The sequence below is a fragment of the Pipistrellus hanaki genome (assembly GCF_964339955.1).
Source record: "Pipistrellus hanaki genome assembly, contig: scaffold_39, whole genome shotgun sequence".
Lineage (NCBI taxonomy): Eukaryota > Metazoa > Chordata > Mammalia > Chiroptera > Vespertilionidae > Pipistrellus > Pipistrellus hanaki.
Genome location: NW_028182294.1, coordinates 130596 through 157990, shown reverse-complemented (window position 1 = coordinate 157990; position 27395 = coordinate 130596). Strand labels below are relative to the sequence as shown.

General features: G+C 70.5%; 1 protein-coding gene across 3 annotated transcripts in view; it reads left to right on the top strand.

Annotated features, from left to right (window-relative positions):
- Window positions 1-27395, top strand: part of KCNQ1 (potassium voltage-gated channel subfamily Q member 1) — a 166188-nt gene that overhangs the window by 12731 nt on the left and 126062 nt on the right. For all 3 annotated transcript variants that reach the window (XM_084907067.1, XM_084907068.1, XM_084907069.1), the window contains exons 2-6: window positions 1949-2039; window positions 21718-21844; window positions 22189-22267; window positions 22490-22586; window positions 23071-23211. In XM_084907067.1, coding sequence (XP_084763193.1) covers window positions 1949-2039; window positions 21718-21844; window positions 22189-22267; window positions 22490-22586; window positions 23071-23211 — 535 coding nt within the window. The remainder of the gene's footprint in view (window positions 1-1948; window positions 2040-21717; window positions 21845-22188; window positions 22268-22489; window positions 22587-23070; window positions 23212-27395) is intronic.

The following is a 27395-nucleotide window of genomic DNA, read 5'->3' as shown; positions in this document are numbered from 1 at the left end:
GGGACTGGGGACGGAGCGGCTGGGAGCAGGGCTGGGGGACCCCGAGGGCGGGCCTCCCCCTGAAGCCCACCCCAGCCCGCCCCCTCTCCCCCGCCAGGCCTCCCCCCACCCCCGCAGCCTCCCGGGGCGGTGAAGGCGGAGGGAGGCCCCCTCCTGGCTGCCCCGGCTCCGCTTCTCAGAGGCACAGGCCTGGGCTGGTGGGCGGGGCCGGGCTGGAGTCTGGTCCTCGGCCTGGCAGGGCTCGGGGCGCCGCGTGCTCGGTCACCTGGGGCTGCGGGCGCGGGCGATGTCCGATAAGCCGGGCGCCCGGGCCAGGCTGCAGTCACAGCCGGGAGGCGCTCGGCCCCTGGCACAGGCCCGGCATTGTTCCCGCCGGCCCCCTCCCCCTGCAAGGCCTCCTCCTGCCACGCTCACGCGCCTCCTGGGCTCGGGGCGGGCAGCCTGCGGCCCCCCTTCCACGCCGCTCCCCACGCCCCCCCACGGCCCTCCCACGCCCCCCCGCCCCCACGCCCCTCCCCACGCCCCCACGGCCCTCCCCATGCCCCCCCACGCCCCCACGACCCTCCCCACGCCCCCACGGCCCTCCCCATGCCCCCACGGCCCTCCCCACGCCCCCTTCCACACCCCCCACACCCCCCACGGCCCCCCACGCCCCCCACGGCCCTCCCACGCCCCCCACGGCCCTCCCCACGCCCCCTTCCACGCCGCTCCCCACGGCCCTCCCCACGCCCCCCACGGCCCCCCACGGCCCCCCCACGCCCCCACGCCCCCCCACGCCCCCCCACGGCCTGCTGGAAAGGGCCGCGCCCGTGCTCCGGGCCTCCGTGCCCGCTCTCAGGTGGGGCTGCCTGGCCTCAGAGCCGGGACTCTGGCTGGGGACAGGGCCGGGCTCGCCTGCACCGGCAGGAGGGGGCGCCACGCCCTCGGGCTCCGAGCCCCAGGCCCACGCGTGGGGTCCCGCCTGCCGCCAGCACAGCGCCTTCCACCGCGGAGCCACCCGGGGCCGGGACCCTCCCCGCCCTCACGGTCCCGCCCAGGCCTCCGGGTGCCCCAGGCCAGGCTGCCCTGACCGTGGCCGCAGCCGGGTCGCCAGCCGGTGTCTCTGGGCAGGGAGACGGACGAGGACGCCAGACGTGGGCGAGAGCGGCCTGTGCCTCCATCTGTAGAGGCTCCCCTCGGCTGCCACAGCCAGGAGGTCGCCCGCCGAGGCCAACGCCCCTGGGCAGGGGCAGCTGAGCCCAGGCCGGGGCGGGTGTGGGCGTGCAGGCCGAGGGGGGGCAGCAGCACGAGGTGTGCGCCTGACGGGTGACCTGGAGCGGGCGGCGTGCTGATGGGACTCGGTCAGCGGAGCCCTGGCCCCGAGGTGCCCAGGTCCCGAACCCTGATCCTGGGAGTGGCAGAGGGCCTCAGGGGTGCAGAGAGGCGGAAATGCTTTGACTTGTGTCAGGGGCACGCAGGCAGGGACCCCCTGGGCCTGCGGTCCTGGGCAGCGCCCGGGGTCTGGAATGGGGGCCCGGGCCGGGAGCCGGGGGCCGGTCCCTCGGCCTCAGGGCGGCTTCAGGGCTGAGAAAGGTCCCGGCCCAGAGGCAGCAGCGGTCTGTCTGTCCATCCGTCCGTCCGTCCTTGGGGAGGACCATGGGGACCCTGCAGGGACCTGGGATCCCGGCTCCTGCTCAGCACTGTCTGGCTGAGGGCCTGTCCCTGGTGGGGGGGGGGGGGGCAGCTCCCACCGCTGGGCGGCCGGGCAGCCCTCACCGCCTGGTCCACGGCCGGTGGGCACCGGGGCTGGGGCAGGCTCGGCGCCTGGGGGTGGGGGGAGGGCGCCTGGGGGGACACCTAAGGGGGCGGGCGCCTGGGGGGACACCTGGGGGGGCGGGCGCCTGGGGGGACACCTGGGGGGGCGGGCGGCCCCGGGAGCCGCCGGGCTGACCGTGTCCACTCTCTGTAGCTTCCTCATCGTGCTGGTCTGCCTCATCTTCAGCGTGCTGTCCACCATCGAGCAGTACGTCGCCCTGGCCACCGGGACCCTCTTCTGGATGGTACGTACCGGCAGCCGCCGCGCCGCCCGGGCCTCTCCGCCGTGCGGGCGTGGGGGGGGGAGCCGCCGGCATGGAGCCCGGAGGCCCCCTCTGCTGGCCGCGGGCGTGGGGTGGGGGAGCCGCCGGCATGGAGCCCGGAGGCCCCCTCTGCTGGCCGCGGGCCGTGGTCTTGCCTCGCTGTCAGGGCCGGAGGAGTGGGGTCCCCATCCCCAGCTCTGGTACCAGCAGGATGGGAGCAGTGAGACAGCAGGCCTGAGGGGTGGTCCGGGAGGCCTCCTGGAGGAGGCGTCGTCTGAGCTGGGCCGGAGGGAGGACATGGCCACGGGCCGGGCTGTGGTTGGAGGGACTCGCCCGTCTGGGACACACAGACAGCACCTCCAGGGGGCCCCGCTGTGTGGCGCCCAGGGGGCTGGGACGCCGGCGGCTGCCTGACCGTCCGGGAATCAGACTGCGGCTCTCGGTGCCCGGCCGCCGTGCCACCCGGGAGCCAGGGCCGGGACGCGGGTGGCGTGTTCACGGTGACGCGTGTCCGTGCCACGGCCGCTCTGGGCCTTGTTCCGGGCCTGGGTCCGAGCGACCACATGACCAGGGCCGCCTGCTGCGGACACGGCCGCGGCTGTTCCTTCTGGTGGCTCCCTGCCCGGCTCCCGGGCCCTGCGGTGCCCCCTGGCTCTTCCCGGGAGCCCCCGTCCTGCCCGGGCACCCCGATGCCTCTGCTTGTGGGCGCGGGGGCCTGAGCGGCCGGTGTGGGCGCCCTCTGTGAGCCAGGCTCTCGCAGGTGCCCACACGCTTCTCCCTGGCCGCGGGGAGTGGCTGTCAGTGGCCGACCCCACGGGGGTCCCTCGCTGTCCTGGGGCCGCCGCCCTGGGTCCTGGCAGCTGGTTATTGCCTGCGCTCGGCTCTGTGGCTGCTCACGTAGAAATAGGGACAGGCAGCGGCCAAGCTGGATGGCCACCAGGCCCGCAGGGACAGCGTGTTGGGGTCCCCATGCTCCCCTGTCCCCAGCTTCCTGCCCTTCTCTCTGACCCCCTTCTCCCCTGTTCCCTGCTCCCCTGCCCTCTGCCCCCTGCTCCCTGCCTGCTGCCAGCTTCCTTCCTGGCGCCGCCTCCTCTCCCCTCACATTTCTGAGGTCTGCATGCCCCCTGGTGGCCTATCTCTGAACTGCGGGCAGTGTCCTCTGCTGAGGATGGGGCCGGGGCCTGGGCCAGGGACCAGCGAGGGGGTATGCACGGAGCACAGAGCCCCTTCCCACTGTGGTTCCACCTCCCTCCCCCCTCCCCCATCCCCTCTTCTGTCCTGGGGGCTACCTCCTGCGCCCTCCTGCCCCCGGCCCCTCTGCACACATCAGGCCTGGCGTGTGTGTGCACACATGTGTGCACGCATGTGCACGGGCAGGAGGGGTACAGGTCTTCCTTTAAAAACCGTGATTGTCTGGACGGCGCGGCTCAGGAGCTGAGCGACGCCCTATGAACCAGGAGGTCACGGGCGGGTCCTGGTCGGGGCACAGGCCTGGGTGCGGGCTCCATCCCGGATGGGGCGTGCAGGAGGCAGCCGGTCCGTGACTCTCATCACTGAGGCCTCTCTGCCTCCCTCCTCTCTGGAGTCAGTACAACACACGTGTTTGGAAAGACCTGATCGCGCCAGCAGCTCCCGCACGTGTAGGACACGCCTGGCCTCTCGGGCCCCAGGGCCCTGCTCAGCCAGCACCTGCCTGCACCCAGCCCACCTGCACCCACGCCCTCGAGTCCCACACTCTCCCTGACCCCGACACACACACACACACACACACACACACATACACACACACACATACACATACACACATACATACACACACACCCCTGCGCGGGGCCCGCTGTTCCCCCACCGGCAGGTCACACACTGGCTTCTGGCTCTTCCCAGGCAGCCTGGCTGTCCCTGCCTCTGTGAGCCCCTGAACCGGCCCCCCGGGGGGTCCCCTCCTCCGTGGGGTCCCCTCCTCTGTGGTCCCCTCCCCCGTGGTCCCCTCCTCCGTGGGTCCCCTCCTCTGTGGTCCCCTCCCCCGTGGATCCCCTCCTCCGTGGGGTCCCCTCCCCCGTGGATCCCCTCCTCCATGGGGTCCCCTCCCCTGTGGGGTCCCCTCCCCCGTGGGGTCCCTCCCTCCGTGGGGTCCCTCCCTCCGTGGGGTCCCTCCCTCGTGGGTTCCTCCCCGTGGGGTCCCTCCCTCCGTGGGGTCCCCTCCTCTGTGGGGTCCCCTCCCTCCGTGGGTCCCCTCCCCCGTGGGGTCCCTCCTCCGTGAGTCCCCTCCTCCGTGGTCCCCTCCTCTGTGGGGTCCCCTCCCTCCGTGGGGTCCCCTCCTCCGTGGGGTCCCCTCCCTCCGTGGGGTCCCTCCCCTGTGGGGTCCCTCCCCCGTGGGGTCCCTCCCCCGTGGGGTCCCCTCCCTCCGTGGGGTCCCATCCTCCGTGGGGTCCCCTCCCTCCGTGGGGTCCCTCCCCCGTGGGGTCCCTCCCCCGTGGGGTCCCTCCCCCGTGGGGTCCCTCCCCCGTGGGGTCCCCTCCCTCCGTGGGGTCCCTCCCCTGTGGGGTCCCTCCCCCATGGGGTCCCTCCCCTGTGGGGTCCCTCCTCCGTGGGGTCCCCTCCCTCCGTGGGGTCCCTCCTCCGTGGGGTCCCTCCCCCGTGGGGTCCCCTCCCCCGTGGGGTCCCCTCCCTCCGTGGGGTCCCCTCCTCCATGGGGTCCCCTCCCTCCGTGGTCCCCTCCTCCATGGGGTCCCCTCCTCCGTGGGGTCCCCTCCTCCATGGGGTCCCCTCCTCCGTGGGTCCTGTCCTCTGTGGGGGGGGCCTGCCCCCCTCCCTCGCCGCTGCTCTCAGACCGGGTGCTGGGACTGGGCGGCTCAGTGCCCCCTCCACACGCGGGAGGCCGGGCCCAGGGTGCTCGCCCGGAGCCCAGCATGGCCTCCGGGGCCCGCGCACCCTGAGTGACCCCAGGACAGGCGAGTGGCCGCGGGGTCCTGGCCTCAGCTCCCCTCCTGTGAGGGGAGGGTGGCGGGACGGCCTCGGCCTCGGCCGTGCTGGGTCCCGGGAGCCGGCCGCGTGGGGCCAGGGAGTGGGGTGCTGGGGGAGACAGGGATCCCCTGCCCGGGGGCAGCTGTGCATGCCGTGGGGCGGCCGGGAAGGGGTGCGAGGTGCAGAGAGACGCCCGGAGGGCTCACCCTGAGAAGGGTGTTGGCGGGAGGGGCACGGGTGCTGGGGGGGCAGACAGGAGGGCCCCCCGCTCACCGTCTCAGGGCCCGGGGCTCCTGGGGCAGTGGGGGTCGGGGGCACTTCCCGGGGGGCTTCGGTCTGGGGGCGCCGACCCCCCAGAGGCCGGGCGGGGAGGAGGCCGGGATCCTCACAGACCCCAGGCCCGGCCGCCAGGGGGCGCTGTGGTCGCGCGGACGGCGGGCTGGCGCGGGCCCAGGGAGCCGGGCCGCGGCTGCGGGGAGGCTGCTGGGCCCCGCGAGGGGCTCGGCTCGGCTCCGGCGGAAAAAATGGGAAAAAATGCGCTCGGCGCTGTGTTTTCCCAGAGAGCCCATATTTCTTCCCGCTCCGCGCCCGTGCCAGAAGCCTGTTATCTCAGCCGGGAGGCCGGCCTGGGGATTAGCGTTCTGCTGAGCCAGGCAAATTCGCTGAAAAAGCGTTTTGTTGGAAGCGCCCCGCCCGGGGTCTGCCCGGGGCCTGCTCCCGCCACGTTGCAGCTCGAGCTTTGTCCCCGGTTCCCGGGCCGGGGCGCTCAGCACGGCCCCAGGCCTCTGGTGTGTGCACGTGTGTGCATGTGTGTACACGTGTGCACGTGTGTACGCCTGTGCCTGCTTGCCCACGGTGCTGGGGCACACGCGTGTCCACGCTCCACGCCCGTGTTTCTGGGCGCACCCCACGAAGGGGCCCCAGGCTTGGGGGCTCTCCGCGCCCCGCCCTGTCCCGCCGCTGGGGCAGAAGCCCGCTCTCAGGAGGCCCTCCCCACAGGGAGAGGCCGGCTTTGTCTCTAAAACACACTCTTCTCTGCTTTTCTCCCCAAACCCACCCAGAGCCCCCAAAGCCGGCGAACAGGTAACTGCCCGGAGCCGGGCGGCCAGGCCCAGCTGGAGCCAGAGCCGGAGGCCGGGGATGAGGTCATCGCTGTGGCTTCCTGCCGCCGGCCCCTCCATCCACCCTGCCAGCTGCACCCCCTCCCCAGTTCCCAGCTGCCACCTCCCCCGGGCCCGGGGTCCTCCCTGCACCCTCCCTGCCCAGAGGGGCCCTGTCCCGCGCCCCGCCCGGCGCCCTCTCTGTGGAGGGTGAGTCCGGGCGGAGGTCACCCCTGCCCGGCTCTGCTCGAGTTTCCATTAAGAACCCCGCGAGGTCTCGTCCTCTCCTCCGCCTCCTGCTGGGGCCCCCTCAGCCCTCAGCTCAGCTTGGCGAGCGCCTGTTTCATAGGTGGCCTCTGGGGTGCCTGCCTGCTGGCCCGGACCTCGGGGTGCCCGGGACGACCCCCGGCCCCTCCTGGCCCCTCGGCCTCGGCCCCTCTGTCTCCGCCCCGGCCCCTGGGAGCCGCAGGCTGAGATGTTCCAGCAGCCCAGGCCTTCCCGTCGGCCGCGCCGGCTCTGGGTCCTTCCCCCTCACTCCGCCGGCTCCACGCCTGCACCCGACCCTCACCTGGGCCCCGGAGGAGGGAGTCTGTGTGAGCACACGTGGGTCTGTGCGGGCATGCATGTGGGTCTGTGCGGGCACACACGTGAGTCTGTGTGGGCACGTGCGTGGGTCTGTGTGGGCACGCGTGTGAGTCTGTGTGGGCACACGTGGGTCTGTGCGGGCACGCATGTGAGTCTGTGCAGGCACATGCGTGGGTCTGTGTGGGGGCATGCGTGGGTCTGTGCGGGCACACGCGTGGGTGCTAGGCCACTGCCGGCTGACCCTCTGCGTGGCAGGCAGCCTCCCGCAGGCAGACCTGGGCCCCGTGCTCGGGGAGGAGCACTGAGCTGGAGGAGGCCCCGCTGTCTGCCCCCTCGGGGCCCGGTGCCGCCCCTCAGGCCTGGGGTCACTCCTCCGCGGAGCCCTGGTGCCCACCCCAGGACCGGGGCGGGGCGAGGGCCTCTGGGGCGGCAGGGGGAGGCTGGGCCGGAGCCTGCCTGCCGGGTGGGGTCAGGGAGGCCCGAGGTCCCTGCCTGAGGCCGTGAGCAGAGGCTTTGCGACCGAGACCGAGAGCCCTGCCCTGGGGGGTCCGGGGACACAGCCCGAGCCGCCTCCCGCGTCCCCGAGGCAGGGCACTCGCTCCCTGACCCCTGACCCTGGTGCGTGTCCTGTTCTCGGACCAGGGCCAGCTCAGTGTTTGCAGCAGCTTCTTAAAAAAGAAAAAGATGTTCTTACTGATGTCAGAGGGGAAGGGAGAAGAGAGAGAAACACTAATGATGAGAGAGAGTCCTGGGTCGGCTGCCGCGCCCCCTGGGGTGAGCCCACCCTGGCCTGTGCCTTGACCGGGGACGGACCGGACATCCTGGCTCCTGGGTGGACGCTCAGCCCTGGGCCCCGCCGTCGGGCTGCGGCCATTTTCTCTCCTCTCGTGTGGCTGTCACTGGCTGGGTGGCTGGACCTGGGCGGCCTCGCCCCCTCCTGTGCCCTGGCCGCCCCGGGGGCGGGTCCCACGTGTGAGGGGCCCGTGTTCCGGCCCCGAGGGGGTCCGGGCAGGAGGCCGGGGCGGGGGGGGGGGCTGGAAGGACTCGGCGCCCCCCGCCCCGCCCGGCGGGCACGGCCGGCTGGCTCGGCCGAGGCAGCTGCGGGGACAGCTGGCATTCCTTCGCGCGGCCGGGGACGGAGAGCGTGAACACGGGACCGCCCTGTAACCAGAACCTTCTCGGAGGACCCTGCCCCGGGCGGTGTCCTCGAGTCTGTTCTGTAACAAAGACGGCCTGTGTGTGCCCCGCCGGCCGCGGCCTCGCTGCCAGGACCGGCCTATCGATCAGGCCGTTCGGGAGCGGGTGGGGCGAGGAGGAGGAAGCGGAGAAATGGTTGGAACCTTCCCGAGAACACGTCACCGAGCCCTGGCAAGGGCCCGCGTCAGGTGGACGGGCCGGGCCGGCGAGAGCCCCGGGGGAGGGAGGGGAGGACCGGCCGCACGTCCACCTGCCCCTCCCGGCCCCCCGCCCCCCCGTCCCCCTCCCCTCGGCCACCGCGGGGCCTGCGTGCTCAGCTGGCCCTGTAGGGAGGGGGGCTTGGCTCATGCCTGGTGCAGGGTCCACTGGAGGCCGGGGCCCGAGGCCGGCCCGGAGGGGCCCCCAGCTGTGGGAACTGCAGGCCGGCCTGTGTGTTTCATGGCATTTCCTGTTTTCCGGCTTCAACCCGGGAATGCAGGGGTGGCCTGGCACCTGGACCTTCCTTCCGGGGGCGTCCCTGCCCGGAGGCCCGCGGGCTGCCCTCCTCCTCGGGGGCCGCCCTCCCCCGTGGGTGTCACCCTCCCCCGTGGGAGTCCCCCTTCCCTGTGGGAGCCACCCGCTGGTCGGGGGGGGGGGGGCGGGAGCTCTGGCCTCATCCCTTCTGGGGCCGACCAGGGCCCATCACCACGCCGGCGCCACTCAGCAGGCCCGTGGCCGGCACCTTGTGTGTGTGTGTGTGTGTCCGTGTCCATGTGCATGCCTCTCTCTGTGCCTGTGTGTGTCCATGTGTGTCTGCATGTGCACGTGTGTGCCTGAATGTGTATTGTGTAAGTGTGTGTGCATGTATGCATGCATGCGCATGTGTGTAAGCGTGTGAGTCTGCGTGTGCGTGGTTTCCAGGTCTCTCCCTGCACAGCCCGGCGTCTGGGTGGTCTCTTCCCCCGCCTCCCCCCACAGCCCCCCTCTCTCCCTCTTTTTAGAAATTGATGACTCAGCTCCAGGTCGGTCGGTAACCAGAGACGGGGCCTCCCGGGTTGGGGTGCAGGCGGGTGGGGCGCCCAGCGCCAGCCCCAGCTCGGTGCGGGCGGAGGGGCCGCTGCCCCCACAGAGCCCTCGCCCTCCCCGGAGCGACACCTGCCGGGGGGGTGTCCGCTCCCGGCTCCGGCCGCCCCGGCCGGCTCCCGCCCTCCACCCGCCGGCGAGCGCGGCCCGAGCGGCCCGGCGGGGATTAGGGGATTAGGGCCTCGTCCTGGGACAGGTGCTCCCTTTATGCTCGGGGCCGGGGCGCCGTCAGGGGCGCCGTCAGGGGGGTCGGCCGGGCCGTTTTGTTCGGCCTTGTTCTCACGTCTGACCCGGCCAGCTGGAGCGGCTGCGGGGAGCGGCAGCAGCTGACACCACACGGGGGCTCGGGGCGCAGCGGGGGCCGGGACGGCGGGACGGCGGAGAATGGGACGAGCTGTGGGGTGCCCGGGGGCTGGTGCAGGGGGCTCACTGTGCAGGTGCAGAGGCCGCACGCCCCTCGGAGCCGCAGCCACGCCCGCTCCGTCCCCACAGAGCCAGGCCCTGGCGCCATCGACCGCTTCCCTTCCCCGTCACCGGCACCTCGGCGCAGGAGGGGGGAGCTTGGGCCCTAACACCCCAGCCCTCAGTCCCAGCCCCAGCCCTCAACCCCAGCCCCCTGCCCCAGCCCCAGCCCCCAGCCCCAGCCCCCAGCCCCCAGCCCCCAGCCCCCAGCCTCCAGCCTCCAGCTCCCAGCCCCCAGCCTCAGCCCCCAGCCTCCAGCTCCCAACCCCAGCCCTCAGCCCCCAGCCCCCAGCCCCCAGCCCCCAGCCTCCAGCCCCCAGCCCCAGCCCCCAGCCCCCAGCCCCCAGCCCTCAGCCCCCAGCCCTCAGCCTCAGCCCCAGCCCCCAGCCCCATCCCCCAGCCCCAGCCCCCAGCCCCCAGCCCCAGCCCCCAGCCCCAGCCCCCAGCCCCCAGCCTCAGCCCCAGCCCCCAGCCCCCAGCCTCAGCCCCAGCCCCAGCTCCCAACCCCAGCTCCAGCCCCAGCCTCCAGCTCCCAACCCCAGTCCAGCCTCAGCCCATCAGCCCCCAACCACAGCCCCCAGTCCTGGCCCCAGTCCCAGCCACCAGCCCCCAGCCCCAGCCCCAGCCTCAGCCCTCAGCCCCAACCACAACCCCCACCCCCAGCCCCAGCCCGGCCCCAGCCTGGCCCCAGCTCTGCCTCACAAACTGGCCTCAGAGCCGGCACGGCAGCCACACTGGAGCCGGGGGATGGCCAGGCCTGCGGGGAGAGGGGTGGGGGACCAGAGCCGGGGCTGTGGCAGCCTGTGGGGTCACTGGGGGAGACGCCGGGACCCGGCCCCTGCAGTGAGCACATCCGTGGGACCCGGGGCCGGCCGGGGGGCTGCCTCGCCTGGGAAGGTGTGAGACGCCCTGTTCTCCCAGCTCAGAGCGCCCCTCAGTCCCCTCGCCGGCCGTGGAGGGGCCTCGGGGGCCGGGGCAGCGGAGGGGCTGGGCAGCGTGGGCCTGGCTCCTGGCTGCGGGCGGCCTGTGTGGGCGTAGCTCTCCCAGGCTCCGGCGCCCGGACCACCCAGACAGATGGGCTCCAGGTGGGGGGCGCCCCCCCGGCCTGGGGCTCCGTGAATGGAACATTCGGGGGTGTCAGGGCCTCGGGCGGGACCACGGGGGGCACCAGGGCGGGGGCACCGGGGCAGGGGGCTCAGGCCTGAGGAGAGTGCCCCCCCCCCCCGGGCGGGAGCTGGGATTCGATCGGGAGTTTTCAGACCTGATGTCCTCCTGAAACCCAAGGGGGGGGACGGACGGACATACGGACAGATGGACCCGTGCACCTGGGCCTGCACAGGGTGTGTGGCCTCTGGGGTATGAACTCTGCCCACTTGCACCCAAACCCGCTTTAGGGGTGCACACACTGGCACCTGCGGGCACCCCGAGACCATCGCAGCCATCAGGACAGCCAGCACATCCCTGACCCCCCAAGTGTCCCCGTGACCTGGGGACCCCCGCCCCCCCCTCTCGGGAGGGCGGCAGGCCGGCCCGTCCCTGCGGGTTGGCTGTGTGTCCCGGTTTCCTGTCCTCAGGCTCACGCCCTCCTGCCCGCGTGGCTCCTTCGCCGGGCGTGGCCGTGGCGTGTCGATCCTCAGTTCTTTTTCATGACCAAGCGTGTTCCTGCGTGAGAGGGAGAGAGAGACATCCGTGATGAGAGAACCCTGCATGCCCCCCACCGGGCCTGTGCCCCAACCGGGAATCGAACCCTAACCTCCTGAGGTCGATGCTCAACCCCTGAGTCAGCCGGCCGGGCTGGGTTTTCCTCTTTAAGAACCGACCGCGCCGACCTGCACTCCGCCTCCGTGGTTGCCCGTGCCTCCGCCCTCACCCACACGCGGCGTCTTCCACGTGAGCCCGCCCGTGGCCGGGCAGCGTGTCCCACATCCTGTGTTCCCTCCTCGCGACTGTGATGCGGGCCTCTCCCCCGCGTCCCCCCTCCGTGTGGCGTCTGATGAGCGGGCACGGTTCCTGGTCCCTGCCGTCTCCCGTGGCGCCGTCCGTCTGTCCTTCAGGCACCGGGCTGCGCGTTTTACAGATTACACACCCCCCGCCCCCGCCCACGGCGTTCCTTCTCCTTCACGTAATGGTGTCTTTTAAACACGAAAAGTGGCCCTGGCCTGTGTGGCTCAGTGGATAGAGTGTCGGCCTTCGGACCCATGGGTCCCGGGTTCGATTCCGGTCAAGGGCATGGACAATGATTGCGGGCACATCCCCAGTGGGGGGTGTGCAAGCGGCAGCTGATGGATGTTTCTCTCTCATCGATGTTTCTATTGGTTGTACTTATATGCATGTATACAAGTCCTTCGGTTGATCTCTTATCTCCCCCAGATCTCCCTCCCCTCCCTGCTGTAATTTGACAGTCTGCTTGTTGCTTTACTGTCTCCGTATCTATCTTTTGGTTCATCAGTTTATTATGTTCTTTATTACCCATAAATGAGTGAGGTCATGTGGTGTTTCTCTTTCATTGATTGGCTTATTTCACTCAGCATGATGCTCTCCAATTCCATCCAAGTTGCTGCAAATGATGAGAATTCCTTCTTTTTTATGGCAGCAGAGTATTGTGTAGATGTACCATAGTTTTTGGATCCAATCATCTGCTGACGGGCACCTAGGCTGTTTCCAAATCCTAGCTATTGTAGATTGTGTCATCGATGTTTCTAACTCTCTATCCCTCTCTCTTCCTCTCTATGAAAAATCAATAAAAAATATATATTTTTTAAAAAGATGAAAAGTGACCCATTTTCATGGAGTAAAATGTATTGCTTTTTCCTTTTTTATGTGTTTTGTGCTGTTTTTATGCCACATTTCAGAAATCTCTGCCGAATACGTGATTACTGAGATTTTCTTCTATTGTGTTTATTCTTCTAGTAGGTTTATTTTTTCCATTTATTGAGAGAGGGGGAGAGAGAGAGAGAAAGAGAGGGAGAGAGAGGGAGGGAGAGGGAGAGAGAGAAAGGGAGAGAGAGAGGGAGGGAGAGAGAGAGAGAGAGGGAGGGAGGGAGAGAGAGAGAGAGGGAGGGAGGGAGAGGGAGAAAGAGGGAGGGAGAGAGAAGCGGGGGGGGGGGGGGGGGGGTCGCCCTTATCCGGGCACTGGCCCCCTCTGGCCGCTTCAGTTTGCAGCTTCAGTCGGAAGCCTCCGTGTGGATCTGCGGTTACTCTTTGCAAACCCGTGAGTGAAGATTGAGGTGAGCCCCGAGTGTGAACGTCGGGCTGTGCCGCTGCCACGTGTGGGAAAGAGTGGCCCTCGCCCGTCGCGTCACGTGGCCCTTTTCCAAAGCTCGGTTTCCGGGGTGGGGCCGACTCCGGACTCCGTGCGGCCCGCGGGTCTGAGTCTCCCCTGCCCGGGCGCACGGTCCCCAGGGCGCGGCCTGTAAACCGTCTCGACCTCATGCTTCTCTGTCAGTGGCGTGGAGAGTCCAGGTCCGGTGCGTTTTGTGTGCAAACCAGAGGCCGGGTGCACGAACTGTGCATTTCCAACGCTCCCCGGCGAAGGCGCGGGCCTCACATGTGCCGTGTGCGATGTGCCACGGGGCAGTCCGTGTGTCGGCCGCGGACTGGTGTCTCTCGGCTTCTTTCCAGTTGTGGGTTGCTCGTGGGCGGACCTAGCACCCAGGGGCTCAGCTCACTCGCCCTCCAAGCCTCTTTCTTTTAAAAAAATTTTCTTTCTTTCTGGTTCAGGGTTTTCTGTGCTGATGATCCTGTTGACCCAGTCACTTTTACTTCCTCCTTTTCCATCTCTGCTTTTTGGGTTGTGATTTGTTTTTTAAAGATGTTTTTATTGATGTCATAGAGGAGGAGAGAGGGAGAGGGAGAGACATCAAGGATGAGAGAGGATCACAGACAGGCTACCTCCTGCACGCCCCACACTGGGGATCGAGCCCGCACCCCGGGCCTGTGCCCTGATGGGGATGGTTCCTCGGTCGACACTCAGCCCCTGGGCCGCGCCGGTGTGTGTTCTGGCCGGGAGGCTGCGCTGGCCGTGCGGTGGGTGAGCTGGGGTGTCGCCGGAGCGGGCAGCGAGCGGGCTGCCGGGTTTGTGGCCGGTTTCCGGCGCGGAGGGAGCGGTCATGTCTTTTCTCCCTTTGCTGGTAACATGCGCCTGGCGCCCCCGCCTCTCCCCGCCTGTCCCCGTCCCCGTGCCTCGTCGAGGCCGTGGTGCAGATGTCCCCTCGCTGACCTCCCCAGCCCCCACCTGGCCGGGTGCATTTCCCACAAATGTTCTGGGCGGGCCGCTCGCATCTGCGGCCGCCAGGGAGCCGTGGCTCGTGTTCCCGGAGCCGCGCTGCTCTTGGCGTCGGCGAGGGGCCGGGGGGCGGGGGGCGCCGAGGGCGGGAGCCGTGAGCGATGGCCGCCCGCCTCCCGGAGCCCCCGGCCCGGGCCGTCTCGGGGGGAACCCCATTTCTCTCCTGGCCCCGGGCCTCGGCCCCCCCCCTCCCCCCCCCCCCGTTCCCGAGCGGATCCCGGAGCCTGTGTGTCTGGAGGGGCTCGTTCCCACGTTCCAGGCGCCGGAGCCCCGCCAGCAGGGGAGCGGGCCCCCGTGATGGATGTCGGCCGGGGCCTGGGGACCGGGTTTGCCGCGTCGGCATGCAGCTGTCCGGATGCGGCTCCTCCCTGCTGGAGCCGAGCGCGGGGCCCGTCCCTGAGCCGCCGGCCGGCCAGCGGGCGCCCGCTCCGCGCTCCCTCCCGCCGCGCTGGGGGGGCGCACCCCCTCTGCGGCCGGAATGCGGGCCCGTCCTCCGCCCAGCAGGCCCCGCGGCTCATGCTCTGTCTGTGAACTCGGCCTCAACACAGCACAGGCCCGGGCTGCTCGCTATGAGCCTGGCACCGCGGGCCGAGCCGTCCCCTCCGCCCGTGCCCTCCTGAGGGGAACACGTTCCCGGCACCGCCTGCCCGCACCCGGGGCACACGGCGCAGCCGGGCGCACACACGTGGGCACCGCGTGCACTCACGGCACCGCTGCACACGGGCACGCTCCCCACACACAGGCCCTCCCTCCGACCTCCGGCCTGGGCCCGGGTCCCGGCGCCCTTGGCTCAGCCGTAGGGACCCCACTCGCACCCAGGGCCACGCCAGCTGCCCCCCCCCCCCCCCCCCCGAGGCTCTCGGTTCGGCATGCGCCTAGTTCTGGGTGAATTCTTCAGGAGAACTTTCCAGAAGCTCAGGCTCTCGGGCGATAAGTCCCACCGCCCGCTGCCCTCCCCCCGCCCCCGGCGGGGAGCGACCACAGGGTGGGACTGCCTTTGGGGTTAACAGCCCTCGTAGTGGGGTTCTGCGGACGGAAATAGCCCGGCGGCGGGGGAAGGGGCTGCCTCGGGCAGGGGCGCGGGCCTCCGCTCCGACCACTAATTGCAGGGCGGCCACGGCCCCTCCTGTGCGAGGCCCCGTGTGGGATCAGGGGAGTCTCGGCCCCGGGTCTCAGTCCTGCTGCTCCGTAGCCCCCACCTTCTCGCTGCTGAGAGTCCTGGGCACCCCCCCCCCCCCGCCCCGGCCTTTCCTGCCCCAGCCCGGGGGGCGGCCCCTCTCTCAGGAGGCCCTCGTGTGCTGAGCTGAGCTCTGCCCTCAGAGCCTGTCCTGCCATAAGAAGGGGCCCCGTCTCCTGAGCCGGGGACCCTCCCCGGAGAGCAGCTTCAGGCCGCGGCCGGACTCCCCAGGGACCCTGGTCCGGCCTCGGCCTGAGCTCGGAGCCCCGGCCGTGGGCGGGTGTCCCTCCGGCGTGAGACGGCGTCTGAACCAGGCCCCCCATGCCGGTGGCGGTGCCCGGGGGCTCCCTGCACCCAGAAGGCTCCCCAGCTCAGCCTCACGCTCATGGGCCCCCGCCTTGTGCGGTCGGTGTCCCATCGGGGCCGGGCACGCCCAGAGACCCTGTTCCTATCCCGCCCACACCCGGGCTCAGGACCCGGCGGGTGCATCGGGGGGCACGGCGCCCCCTGCGCGGGCGGAGGCTGGGCGCCCGTGGCCTGCGGAGTGAGGGGCCTGGGGGCTCGCTCTGACCGTCTGCTCGGCGCCCGAGGAGAGCGCCGGCTGTGCTCCGGGCCCCACCCGGGTGTGTGTGCGAGGGCCCGGGGCGGCCCGGGGAGACGGGACACCCAGGCGCAGGCGGCTGCAGAAAAATAAGTAATCTACGTACCCGTGTCTGTACATCCATACCTGTCTGTATCTACCTACCCCCTCTCTCTGCTCTATCCACACCCACATCTATATCTATATCCACATTCACATCTATATCCGTACCCGTGTCTGTACATCCATACCTGTCTGTATCTACCTACCCCCTCTCTCTGCTCTATATCCACACCCACATCCACATCTATATCCACATTCATGTCCATATCTATATCCATATCCATGATCTGTATCTATATTTATATCTGTATCTATATTTATATATATATCTATATCCACACCCACATCCACATCTATATCCACATTCATGTCCATATCTATATCCATATCCATTATCTGTATCTATATTTATATCTGTATCTATATTTATATATATATCTATATCCACACCCACATCCACATCTATAGCCACATTCATATCCATATCTATATCCATATCCATTCTCTGTATCTATATTTATATCTGTATCTGTATCTATATTTATATCTATACCTATATCCACATCCACATCTATATCTATATCCACATCCATATCTATATCCACACCCACATCCACATCTATACCCACATCTGTATCCATATCCATATCTACATCTACATCCACATCTCTACCGATAACCACATCTACCTCCATCTCTATATCTATACCTAATCTATATATCCACCTCTGCATCTATACAGGTTCCTGTGAACCCTATAAAAGTGATGTTTATTCACCCACGAGGCTGTGGAGGGGTGAAGGGAGAGGGAGGACATTAAGTGAGATGCACGAGTCTCAGGAAGGCGGGGCCGGGACTCCCAGCTCAGAGCAGGCTCCCTCTGCAGTTAGGGTTCAGCAGGGTCTTGGTGGTGGAGAAAGTTGGGTGTGATTAGCTCAGAAACCACAAGCCACACGGAAGCAGCCACGGGGGAGGAGCCGTGCGGGAGCAGCCACACGGGGGGAGCCACGCTGTGACAGCCCACAGGGAAGATGGGGGGAGCCTGATGGACGCGGTTTTGCACTATATGCCAACGGCCTGCATTTCTCTCCAACGGGGACGAGGTGCCGGCCACGGGGAGAGCTGGGCCCTGTGCCCCCGCCCCCACCTCAGCTGCCTGACGGGGACGCTCACCCCGGGGCCCAGGCCGCTGGCTGGGGTTTCGCTGGGTGTGCGAGCACTGGCTCCCACACGGTGACATTCCCTCGTTAGAGGCCAATGTGACAGAAAACACACATCTGAGCACCAACACGCAGACGCCTGCTGACGGCGCCTCCCGCCTGCCGTCCCAGGGGGGGCGTCTGGGGGGCCGCAGGGCCTTTGTGTGCAGGTCAGAGGTCACGGGCAGCAGGGACAGACAGCCGGGGTCACAGGAGCAGCCAGGACCGCAGCCGAGGCGGCCGAGGAGGAGGTCTGGGGAGCCGGGAGGTCGGTCCCAGGGTGGTCCCAGCAGCTGCCCACTCCCCATCCCCCTCCGCCCGCCCCGCGGGGCGCCCGGCCCCGGCCCACGCCAGGCGACGCCGTGGCGGGCGGGGGTGGCGGCGCGGAGGCCCAGCTGTGCCCAGCACATGTCGGGGGCCAGGAGCCTGTCGGGGGCGCAGCTGCAGCAGCTGCCCGCGGGCGGGACCCCGAACAAAGGGCGCTTTGAGCAGCCCTCGCGCGGCCTCGCACCGTCCGGCCGTCCGGCTGACCCGGGATGCCGGCCGCTCCCTCTGCGGCTCAGCGGGCCCGCCGGGGGACAGCTGCCCGGCCGGCCGCCCGGCGGCGGGGACCCCCGGCCCCTCGCCCTGGCAGCGCACCCCAGAGGCCTTCGGGGAGACCGGGCGTGCTGGCACAGGTCCTGCCGGGTCTGAGGGGGCCATGCCAGGCACCCACAGGCCGCCAGGGTCGGCGGTGACGTATGTCCTGGACCCTGATTCCCGCTTCAGTCAGCCCTGACCCCAAGCCTGCTGTCCCTCGGCCCCCCGCCAGTGCCCCCTCCCCACTGCCCCCCGAAAGGTGACCTATCCTCGAACGGAGCGGGGCGCCAGGCAGGATCAGGAACTCCCAAAGTGAAAGCAATGCTTTCATCCTCGAGGTCGGGGTGCCTGCCGCCCGGCCCAGGGGGTGCTGCCTTGGACCCCGCTCAGTCCGGGCGAGCAGCTCAGGCCCCTTGCCCGCAGGGGAGCCCCGCACCCCAGCTCTGAGGTCCTCCTGGGATGAGGCTGGTGGGGACCAAGTGGCAGATCAGGCGGCCCCCCTCCGTCCCCGCACGTTTCAAAGCCACTGGCCATCGCCATTCCCTGGTGCACTGAGAGTGAGCCCTGACAGCACCTGCCCTCTGAGTCTGTCTGACTTCTGGGTGTCCGGATTGCCACTGCCCCCCCCCCCCCACACACACACCCCGGGCGTGCTGGCACCCCCACCCCGCCCAGCCCGGAGAGGCGGGGGGCTCCGACCCCATGGCGGGTGAGGCCCCCGGACCCCGGCCTGGGCCAGGTCCCCGGCCGGGCCATTTCTGATCTGCAGGCTGGGGCCGCCTGGCAGCCGGACCAGCTGCTGAGTCGTGGGGGCCAGACCCAAGACGGGGCGCCAGGGCCTGGGGGGGTGGTGTCTCTGCGCCTCCTCTGCAGCCGGAGCCCCGCGGGAGGCTGGGAGCGCCCCCGGGCCGGCAGCCTGGTGGCTGCTGGGTGATCGGATGGATGAGCGAAGGAGCCGGTGCCTCGGGGTACCTAGGACCCGCTGAGGGCGCCGCTCGGAGGTCCGGTCTGGCTGAGGCCATGCTGCCGGGCCCCTGAGGCGGCAGAGGTCGCAGGTCGGGCCTCCCTCCCATCCGTCCCAGCAGGCCGGCCTCCGTGTCACGGAGCTGGGGGCCCGGCCGCTTAGATCCGGCGAGCCCGGCGGCAGGTGCCGGCTCGGCATTCCAGACCCAAACAGGAGTGGGGGATTAGCATTGTTCGGAATTATCCTACACCTCACCTTCGGGGGCCCCCGTCTCCGCTGGCACCCCGAAGGCAGGGCCGCGGGTCCCGGGGCGGAGGTGGACGGACAGGGTCACGTGCCCGTCGGCGGAGGCTCGAGACCATCATTCCTTCGAGGTCTCGCCCGAGACGCCTGTCACCCCAGACCTGCCCAGGAAGGGGCTGACGAGTTCAGTGACTTAAAAGTCCTCCGAAAGCCGAAACTGGTGTTGCTCAGTGGATAGAGCGTTGGCCTGCAGCCTGAGGGGTCCCGGGTTCGATTCCGGTCAAGAGCATGTACCTTGGTTTCGGGCACATCCCCAGTGGGAGGTGTGCAGGAGGCAGCTGATCGATGTTTCTCTCTCATCGATGTTTCTAACTTTCTATCCCTCTCCCTTCCTCTCGGTAAGAAATCAATAAAACATGTTTTAAAAAATTAAAAATGCTCCGAAACGAGAGAGAAAGAGGACAGCCGTGCCCGTCGGGAGCGGTCTCCGGACACACCCGACCGAGACGCAGTGCCTGCCGGCTCGTCGCTCGGCCCGTCCGCGCGTCTGCCCCTCCTCCCGTCTCCACTCGGTGTGCCTGTGCCAGGTGCCCCCCTGCCCTGTGGGCTCGGCCAGCTCCCAGCCAGGGTGCTGCCCCTGAAGCTGAGGAGGAGGAGGAGGGACGGTGTCACCAGGAGGCCGCGGAGTCTGCGTCCGTTTGCCCCGCCACGTCTCCCCTGTTCCCGCAGTCCCCCCCGTCGCCCAGGGCCGGCCCCCCACACCGGCGGGGGGTCTGGCAGCACAGCGCCCTCATGCCCAGCACTGCGGAGTGCCAGCCGGCAGCGCCCGCACCCTGTGCTGGGCTCCGTGGCTGTCACCCTGGGAGCAGACGTGGGTCCTGGGTGGCACGGGCAGGGAGCCTGCTGTCGGTGGCCTGACCCCGATCGGCATGACTTGTTGAGCACAACGTCCTCCAGGCCGGTCCATGGGGGAGCCGGCGTCAGGATGTGCTTCCTCTGAGGCCGAGCGCGGCGCCACGGCGTGGCTGTGCCATGGAGTGTCCGAGCCACGGAGTGTCTGAGCCACGGAGTGTCTGGGCTGCTGGGTGCCCCTTGAGATTCCGTCAGCGTGGAGGACGCCTTTCTTCTGTTTGGGGGTCCCCGAGGGTTCGCACCGAATCTCAGTCCCCATGGCGCTGGCTCGGCCACGGCCGCTCCCAGGCCACGGCCCCTCCCAGGCCACAGCGGCCGGTGCGCTCACATTGGTCTGTGTCTGCTCTCGCCGCCGCTGCAGCCTTTCCCAGCCTGTGTGCCCGCAGGCCGCTCCGCTCCGTGGCGGAGTGACGCCTGTATGCACGCTTTGTCGGAGGCCAGCGTGCACGGAATTGGCCGGCACTTCCTTCTGGGCTGCCTGCCGTTGGCCGAAACAGCTCAACCGACACAGCAAGGCCACCGATTCCTGCGTGCAGACTCCGAACCCCACATTGCCAAGCCCGTGGATTGGGCCTCGAGGGGATTGGGGGTCATGAGGGCTCCCCCAGATGAGTCCCCATCACCGGCCGACCAGGGGGTGTCCACCTTCTCTTCCAGGGCACCCTCGCGCCCGGCGCCCCTCCCGGCTCCGGCTGCTCTCGGGGCTGCGTGGAGAGGAAGTGGGGGTGGAAGGGGCGCCCGTCGCGTCCTGGTCTCAGGGAAAGCTGTCGCCTCTCCCCATTCAGACGCCGTCGGGTTTTCAGAAGCGCGGCGGTGTCAGCGGGGAGGTGCTGAGTTCCGTCGGACGTGCTCTGAGCGTGAGATCCTGTGTTCCCCTCACTCCTCGGGGTGAGGCGTTGTGCTGATTGACTGTCAGGCGCCGAACCGTCCTTGCATTCCAGAGCAACGCCCCCTGGGTCCTCCAGTCTGTTCAGCGTGTCTGGGCTTTATGGGGTTTTCTACATCGACGTTCCTGAGAGGCGGCTCTGGGTGTGGGTTTTCTTTCTTTCTCTTCCTTCCTTCCTTCCTTCCTTCCTTCCTTCCTTCCTGCCTGCCTGCCTGCCTTCCTTCCTTCCTTCCTTCCTTTGTTCCTTCCTTCCTTCCTTCCTTCCTTCCTTCCTTTGTTCCTTCCTTCCTTCCTTTCTTCCTTCCTTCCTTTAATTCTTCCTTCCTTCCTTCCTTCCTTCCTTCCTTCCTTCCTTCCTTCCTTCCTTCCTTTGTTCCTTCCTTCCTTTGTTCCTTCCTTCCTTCCTTCCTTCCTTCCTTCCTTCCTTTGTTCCTTCCTTCCTTCCTTCCTTCCTTTCTTCCTTCCTTCCTTTAATTCTTCCTTCCTTCCTTCCTTCCTTCCTTCCTTCCTTCCTTCCTTCCTTCCTTCCTTCTTTCTTTTTTCCTGGGAGTGACTCCGTGTGGCTTTGGTGCCGGGGTGATGCCGGCCTCACTATAAGCCAGACCGGCCCCCTCTTCTTCAGATTTGGGGGGAGTCTGAGGCGGACGGGTGCCGGTTCTTTCCGTGCTGACGGACCTCACCTGCTAAGCGGGGGCCCGGGCCTCTCCCTTCCGGGGGGGGGGGGGGGGGAGGGGTGATTCCTGCCTCCATCTCCCAGCCGGCCACAGGCACGTGCCCGCCTCCTCCTGGTGGGACTGGGGGAGGTTTTGGGCCACTTCACCCAATTGGCCGGTGTGGTGGGTGGCGCAGGCCTTCTGAGCCGGAGTCTCCCCTGCCCGTCTTCACAGTCCCCCCTCCCCCCATCGTCCGTCTGTCCTCTGTGCGTCTGTCCGCCATCGCTCAAATGCCCACCTCAGCCCTCGCTCCGCCCAGGCCCCGGCTCCAGGCTGGCAGGGGCACAGCCGCTCCGGAGCCCGGGCAACGGCAGGGTCTCCCCGTGGCAGGCACAGCCTGCTGTGACCTGGCCCCTCCTCCTGGGCCGGGGCCGTGATGCCCTTTGACCCCATTGGCTCTTCCCGCTGCACCCAGCCCCCGGCCGTGGCGGCCGCGTGACCCTGGGTGCCGCCCGGCTTGAGTGCCGGCCGGAGACGGGGCCCCCCGGGCCAGGGCCTCCTCCTGACCCAGAGCCACCGAGCCCTGCGGGCACCCCCCCCCCCCCCCCCCGCCGGGCCTGCGAGGGCCTGGTCTGTGGGGCCGGGCGCCCTCGGCCGGCGGCCGGCCGGGCAGGCCCTGGTGCGGCTGCGGGCCGGGCGGGAGCGGCGGGCGGCGGCGGCGGCGGGGCTCACGGCCTCTCTCCCCGCAGGAGATCGTGCTGGTGGTGTTCTTCGGCACGGAGTACGTGGTCCGCCTCTGGTCCGCCGGCTGCCGCAGCAAGTACGTGGGCGTGTGGGGGCGGCTGCGCTTCGCCCGCAAGCCCATCTCCATCATCGGTGAGTCTCGCTGCCCCGGAGTGTCCCCCGGAGTGTCCCCCGGATGTCCCCCCGAGACCCAGGCCACACCCCGGGAGGGCGGACCCCGTCCTGAGCGCCTCTGGGAGGGCCCCGGCTCCACTGCCCGTGACAGAGGCCGGAGGGGGACCTGCCCTCAGGCGCTGCTCCCGGGCGGGGGTTCGGGGTGTGCTGGGCACAGCGGGGTGCCTGCTGCCCTCAGAGGCCCGCGGGCCGGCCTGGGGGCTGGGCGGGTGCGGGGACAGGCCCTCTGGGGGCCCCGGTCCCGCCTCGCCAGCTCTTCCCGCGGAGCCAGCGGCCGGGCTGACAGGACCCTCCGCCCGCAGACCTCATCGTGGTCGTGGCCTCCATGGTGGTGCTCTGCGTGGGCTCCAAGGGCCAGGTGTTCGCCACCTCGGCCATCAGGTACGCAGGCTGGGGGCGCCGCGGGGATCGGGCCTGCTGAGCCGCCGGGACCTCGTCTGCTCCTCCGTCTGCTGGAGGGTCCGGCTGAGGCAGCCGGGGGCGGGGAGGGCCGGGCAGGTCCGGCTGGAGGAAGGCGAGGGGACGGGGTGGGTGCAGTGAGGGGCGGGTGGGGGGCGGCGCCCGGCGGGATGCCCGGGGTCACCGGCTCTCCTCCCTCGGCAGGGGCATCCGCTTCCTGCAGATCCTGCGGATGCTGCACGTGGACCGCCAGGGCGGCACCTGGCGGCTGCTGGGCTCCGTGGTCTTCATCCACCGCCAGGTGCGTGGGGTCGGGGGCGGGGCTGGGGCTGGGGCCTGGGAAGGGGCTGGGGCGGGGGCTGGGGCTGGGGCTGGGGCCTGTGGCTGGCACCCTGGTCTGCCTGTCTGAGGCGGCGCCCACATTTCTTCGGGTGGGGACAAGGGGGTGTCGGCCGAGGAAGGGGAGACGGGCCACGTGGGGGGGTCCGAGGCTCCGAGCCTGAAGGCGGCCGTGACCAGCCCGGGGGCTCTCGGCCCCTTTGCTGCTCCCGGGTCCCCCTGGGGAGCCGTGCCGCCCAGACCGTGTGCCCAGGCGGTGGGGGAGGGGGGGTCTGCCCGGCTCCTGGGGCGGCCCCCAGTGGTCTCGGACGGGGGTTGAGAAATGGAGTGGGAGACGCGGCGGAGACGGCGTGTCCCCGTCGGCGTGCGTGGGGCCTGGAGGCCGGCACGGGCACCCTCCCGACCCGCCGCCGCCCGCGCCGCCCGCTGAGCCGCCCTCCCCCCAGGAGCTGATCACCACCCTGTACATCGGCTTCCTGGGCCTCATCTTCTCCTCCTACTTCGTGTACCTGGCCGAGAAGGACGCCGTGAACGAGGCAGGCCGCGTGGAGTTCGGCAGCTACGCCGACGCCCTGTGGTGGGGCGTGGTAGGTGGGGCCTCGGCGGGCGGGCTGCGTGGGGGCTCCCCGCCCCGGGGCCTGGTCTCTCCGGACTCGACGCCTCATTGGTGGGGACTCCGGCCCCACAGCCAGGAACGCCGTCCACGCGGGCCTGGGCGTGAGGGCCGGCGGCTGCCCGCTGCGGGGCCGGTGCAGCGGGTCCAGCCCCTTCCCTGGCACGGCTCTGGGCTGCGTGAGCTCGCGGCCTGGGAGGCGAGAGGCTATCGGGAGCCCTGAGCTGGGGCCGGGGGGTGCCCGGTGCTGGGACCAGGGAGACGAGAGGGTGGCAGCCGGCAGGCGGTGGGCTTGGGCCTGGGGGACACACCGGTCCAAGGGGCACCGGGCAGGGCAGGGCCTGTGCCAGCCCCACGTGCTTCTCCTCCCAGGACGGAGGCCCCTCCAGCCAGGCTCCCCCCATCAGGCGCCCCTCTCAGATGGTGGGGGGCGGCAGAGGGCAGCCGCTCCCGGGCCCCCACCCAGGAGGCCGGGCTCCCAGACAGAGCTCCTGACGTCGGGCGAGTCTGTGTGTTTTCTGGAAGCTTCCAACAGGCCAGGCTGCTCGGCGAAGGCGAGGGCACGCTGACCTGCTCTGGGCGGGCATGGCCCCGGTTCCGCCCACAGGTCTGTGTCCCCCGGGGCTGGGTCTGGTGGGGCCTCGCCCTCGGCGGCGAGCTGGCCCCGGTGGGCAGAGGGGCACCGGCCTGGAGAGGGGCAAGGGCGCCCGGGGCCAGCAGCACGTGGCGAAGGCGGAGGCTCGGCCGGCCGGGCGCCGGGCTCGGTGCCGCCCCCTCCCTCCCGGCTCCCCCGCCCTCGGCACGGCGGCGCGCCCACTCCCACACCTGTGCAAACATCCGCCGCGGCCGGGAGAACGGCCCCTTTGTGCCCGGCTTGGCACCGGTGCCCCGGCCGCCGTCAGCTGCAGCCCCCCCGCCGCCGTGGCCCTGGCCCGGCATTGTTCCCCGGGCCGGCCGCCTGGCCCTGACGCCCGGCCGGGGCACACGGCCCCCTTCACAGCGGCCGCCCCGCAGCTGTCCGTGCCCCCGGCTGAGTTATGGGCTGAGCCCCTGGCGTCCCGGACAGACAGGCTGCCGGCGGGGGCTCCGGCCAGGGCGCCTGTGGCCGCAGTTGCTGTGCGTCGGTTTCCTGTGTCCTGGCTGTGTGTCCCCCCCCCCCCGGCCGTGCCCCCCCCCCCGCCCAGGCCTGAGAGACGGGGGCTCCGACCCCACGGGGGGGGGGGGGTGAGGCCCCCGGACCCCAGCCTGGGCCAGGTCCCCGGCCAGGCCATTTCTGATCTGCAGGCTGGGGCCGCCCAGGAGCCAGACCAGCTGCTGAGTCGTGGGGGGCAGACCCAAGACGGGGCGCCAGGGCCTGGGGGGTGCTGCACGCTGCGCCTCCTCTGCAGCCGGAGCCCCGCGGGAGGCTGGGAGCGCCCCCGGGCCGGCAGCCTGGTGGCTGCTGGGTGATCGGATGGATGAGTGAAGGAGCCGGTGCCTCGGGGCCTCTGCCTGGCACCGGGCCGTGGGGTGTGGTCTCCCGGGCTGTCCCAGAGCCCGGGACAGAGCTGCCCCCCCCCCCCGGTCCCACCGCAGCGAGGGGCTGGCTCCGTGGCCGGCCCCCGTCCCCCTGAGGTGGGGCCGCCCTGTGGTGAGCGCCCCCCGCTTGCAGCCCCGCCGGCCGCAGGTGGGAGGTGGGGGCCTTCTCCTTCGCCGGGAACAGAACGGGGTGTTTGTTCACGCCGGCGGCGGCGGCAGCGGCTCTCACACTCGGCCTCTGTTCCGAGCGGGGTCTCCGGTCGGAGCCGCCGGCCTCTGTTTTCCCGAATCTAAATTTAGAGTCCGGCGTGGAAGCAGGCAGCCGCCCCCTCTCGGCCGCCATTTCCCGGTCCGACTCCTGTCCCGCCCTCCTCGTCGCTGCTCCTGCGGCTCCGGCCTGGCGGGGGGCGGGGGGTCAGAGGGCGCTGGGCCAAGTGGGCGCCTGGGTGAGGACCGGGCCCCCAGACACGCACACAGGAGCCCTGGCGGGGCCGGTGCCAGGACCTCCTGGGAGCTGGGGAAACGGAGGCACCTGGTCCCCGGGGTGGCATCCCGGCCCCACCCCGCGCCCAGAGCCCACCCATCCAGGGCCCTGCCTCTGGGCCATGGTCGGCAAACTCATTCTTCCACGGAGCCACATATCCACAGACGGCGACTGACATTTCTTTGGAGAGCCAAAATTTTTAAACTTCAACTTCTTCTAGCGCCACTTCTTCAACACAGACTCGCCCAGGCCGCGGTGTTTTGTGGAAGAGCCACACTCAAGGGGCCAGAGAGCCGCATGTGGCTCTTGAACCGCGGTTTGCCTTCCTGGCCTCCGGGCGTGGCGTCCGGGGCTGGGCCGGCCTCGGTCACACCGGAGGCCACTTCCCCGCGGTGACCCGGGCACAGAGCCGCCCCGGCCTCCGTTCCCCGCGCTCAGGGCACCGGTGCCAGTTCGCCGAGGGGACGTGCCACCCGTGGGAGCCCTGAGGGCCCTGCTCTTGGCCCCCGCCCCCCGGGAAGATGGCCGCGCCATTCCCAGACGCATCAGCCCGTGGGGTGCCCAGCGGGGTCCGGGTTCGGCCCGGAGGGCGGCCTCAGCAGAGCGTGCGGGGCCCTCGCGTCCCGTCCTTCGAGAGGGAAGGGAGCAGCAGGGGCTCGTGGGAGCACGCGGCCCGGAGCGGCTGCCGGGTCCGTGCTGTCGTGTCTGAGCGCCAGCCCGCGGCGGCCGCCCCGCGCCCCCCTCCGGCCGCCCCGCGCCCCCCCTCCGGCCGCCCCGCGCCCCCCCTCCGGCCGCCCCGCGCCCCCCCTCCGGCCGCCCCGCGCCCCCCCTCCGGCCGCCCCGTCCCCCCTCCGGCCGCCCCGCGCCCCCCTCCGGCCGCCCCGCGCCCCCCCCTCCGGCCGCCCCGCGCCCCCCCTCCGGCCGCCCCGCGCCCCCCCTCCGGCCGCCCCGCGCCCCCCTCCGGCCGCCCCGCGCCCCCCCCCTCCGGCCGCCCCGCGCCCCCCCTCCGGCCGCCCCGCGCCCCCCCTCCGGCCGCCCCGCGCCCCCCCTCCGGCCGCCCCGCGCCCCCCCTCCGGCCGCCCCGTCCCCCCTCCGGCCGCCCCGTCCCCCCTCCGGCCGCCCCGTCCCCCCTCCGGCCGCCCCGTCCCCCCTCCGGCCGCCCCGCGCCCCCCCTCCGGCCGCCCCGCGTCCCCCCTCCGGCCGCCCCGCGCCCCCCCTCCGGCCGCCCCGCGCCCCCCCTCCGGCCGCCCCGTACCCCCTCCGGCCGCCCCGCGCCCCCCCTCCGGCCGCCCCGTCCCCCCTCCGGCCGCCCCGCGCCCCCCCTCCGGCCGCCCCGTACCCCCCCTCTGGCCTGCGGACGTGCCGCTCGGCATTCTGGCTGCCCGGGGGGGGGGGGGGGGGGGCGAGCCCGCGGCGCGGGGCCGTTCCTGAGCGGCCTGCGTCTGCGGCTCCGGAAAAACAAACAGCCGCACGGCGTGTCCTCGGGTGGGACCTCGTTAAACTGACAAAGAGGGTCTGTGCCCGGCCGGCGCTCGTGGGGGCTGGGGACCCCGGCCCGGGCACCCCGGCTGTGCTGGCCGGCCGGCGGGCAGCCCCTGCACTCGCGGACGGCGTGGGCCCGGCCTGGGGTACCTGCAGGGGCCCTGCGGCTCTGTGCCGGGGGGTCTCCGGCCCCTCGCCCGCCACCCGCTCCCCCTGCCCCCTCAGCCCTTCCCTCCCGGCCTCCCTCCCCGTGGGCTTTTGCTGGAGTTTTGGTCATTTCGAAGGCCGTGTTACGTTTCCGGGCACCCCGAGCCTTTGTGCCCAGGTGTGGGTGCCCCCACCCCTGCCGCCTCGTCCCCGAGGCCCCTGCCGCGCAGCCCTGGTCGGAGCTTTTTACTCTCAGCGACAGAAGTCCCGAGAACATGTGTGCTCTCGGGGGCTGTCTGCGGGGCTGAGCACAGAGGGAAACTGAGGCACCGCTAAACGCCTCCACAGTAACTCGTCAAAAATAAGAGATGCGCCTCACACGCTGGTAACATCTGTTTACGGAATAAAGCCAGCTCCCGAGAACGGCCCTGCTTCCCGGAGCGGGCAGGGCGGTGCCCGGAGGGTGAGGGGGGTGTCTGCCCATCTGCAGCCCCGAAGCCGCCTGTGCCCGCAGGGCCCGGCCTGGA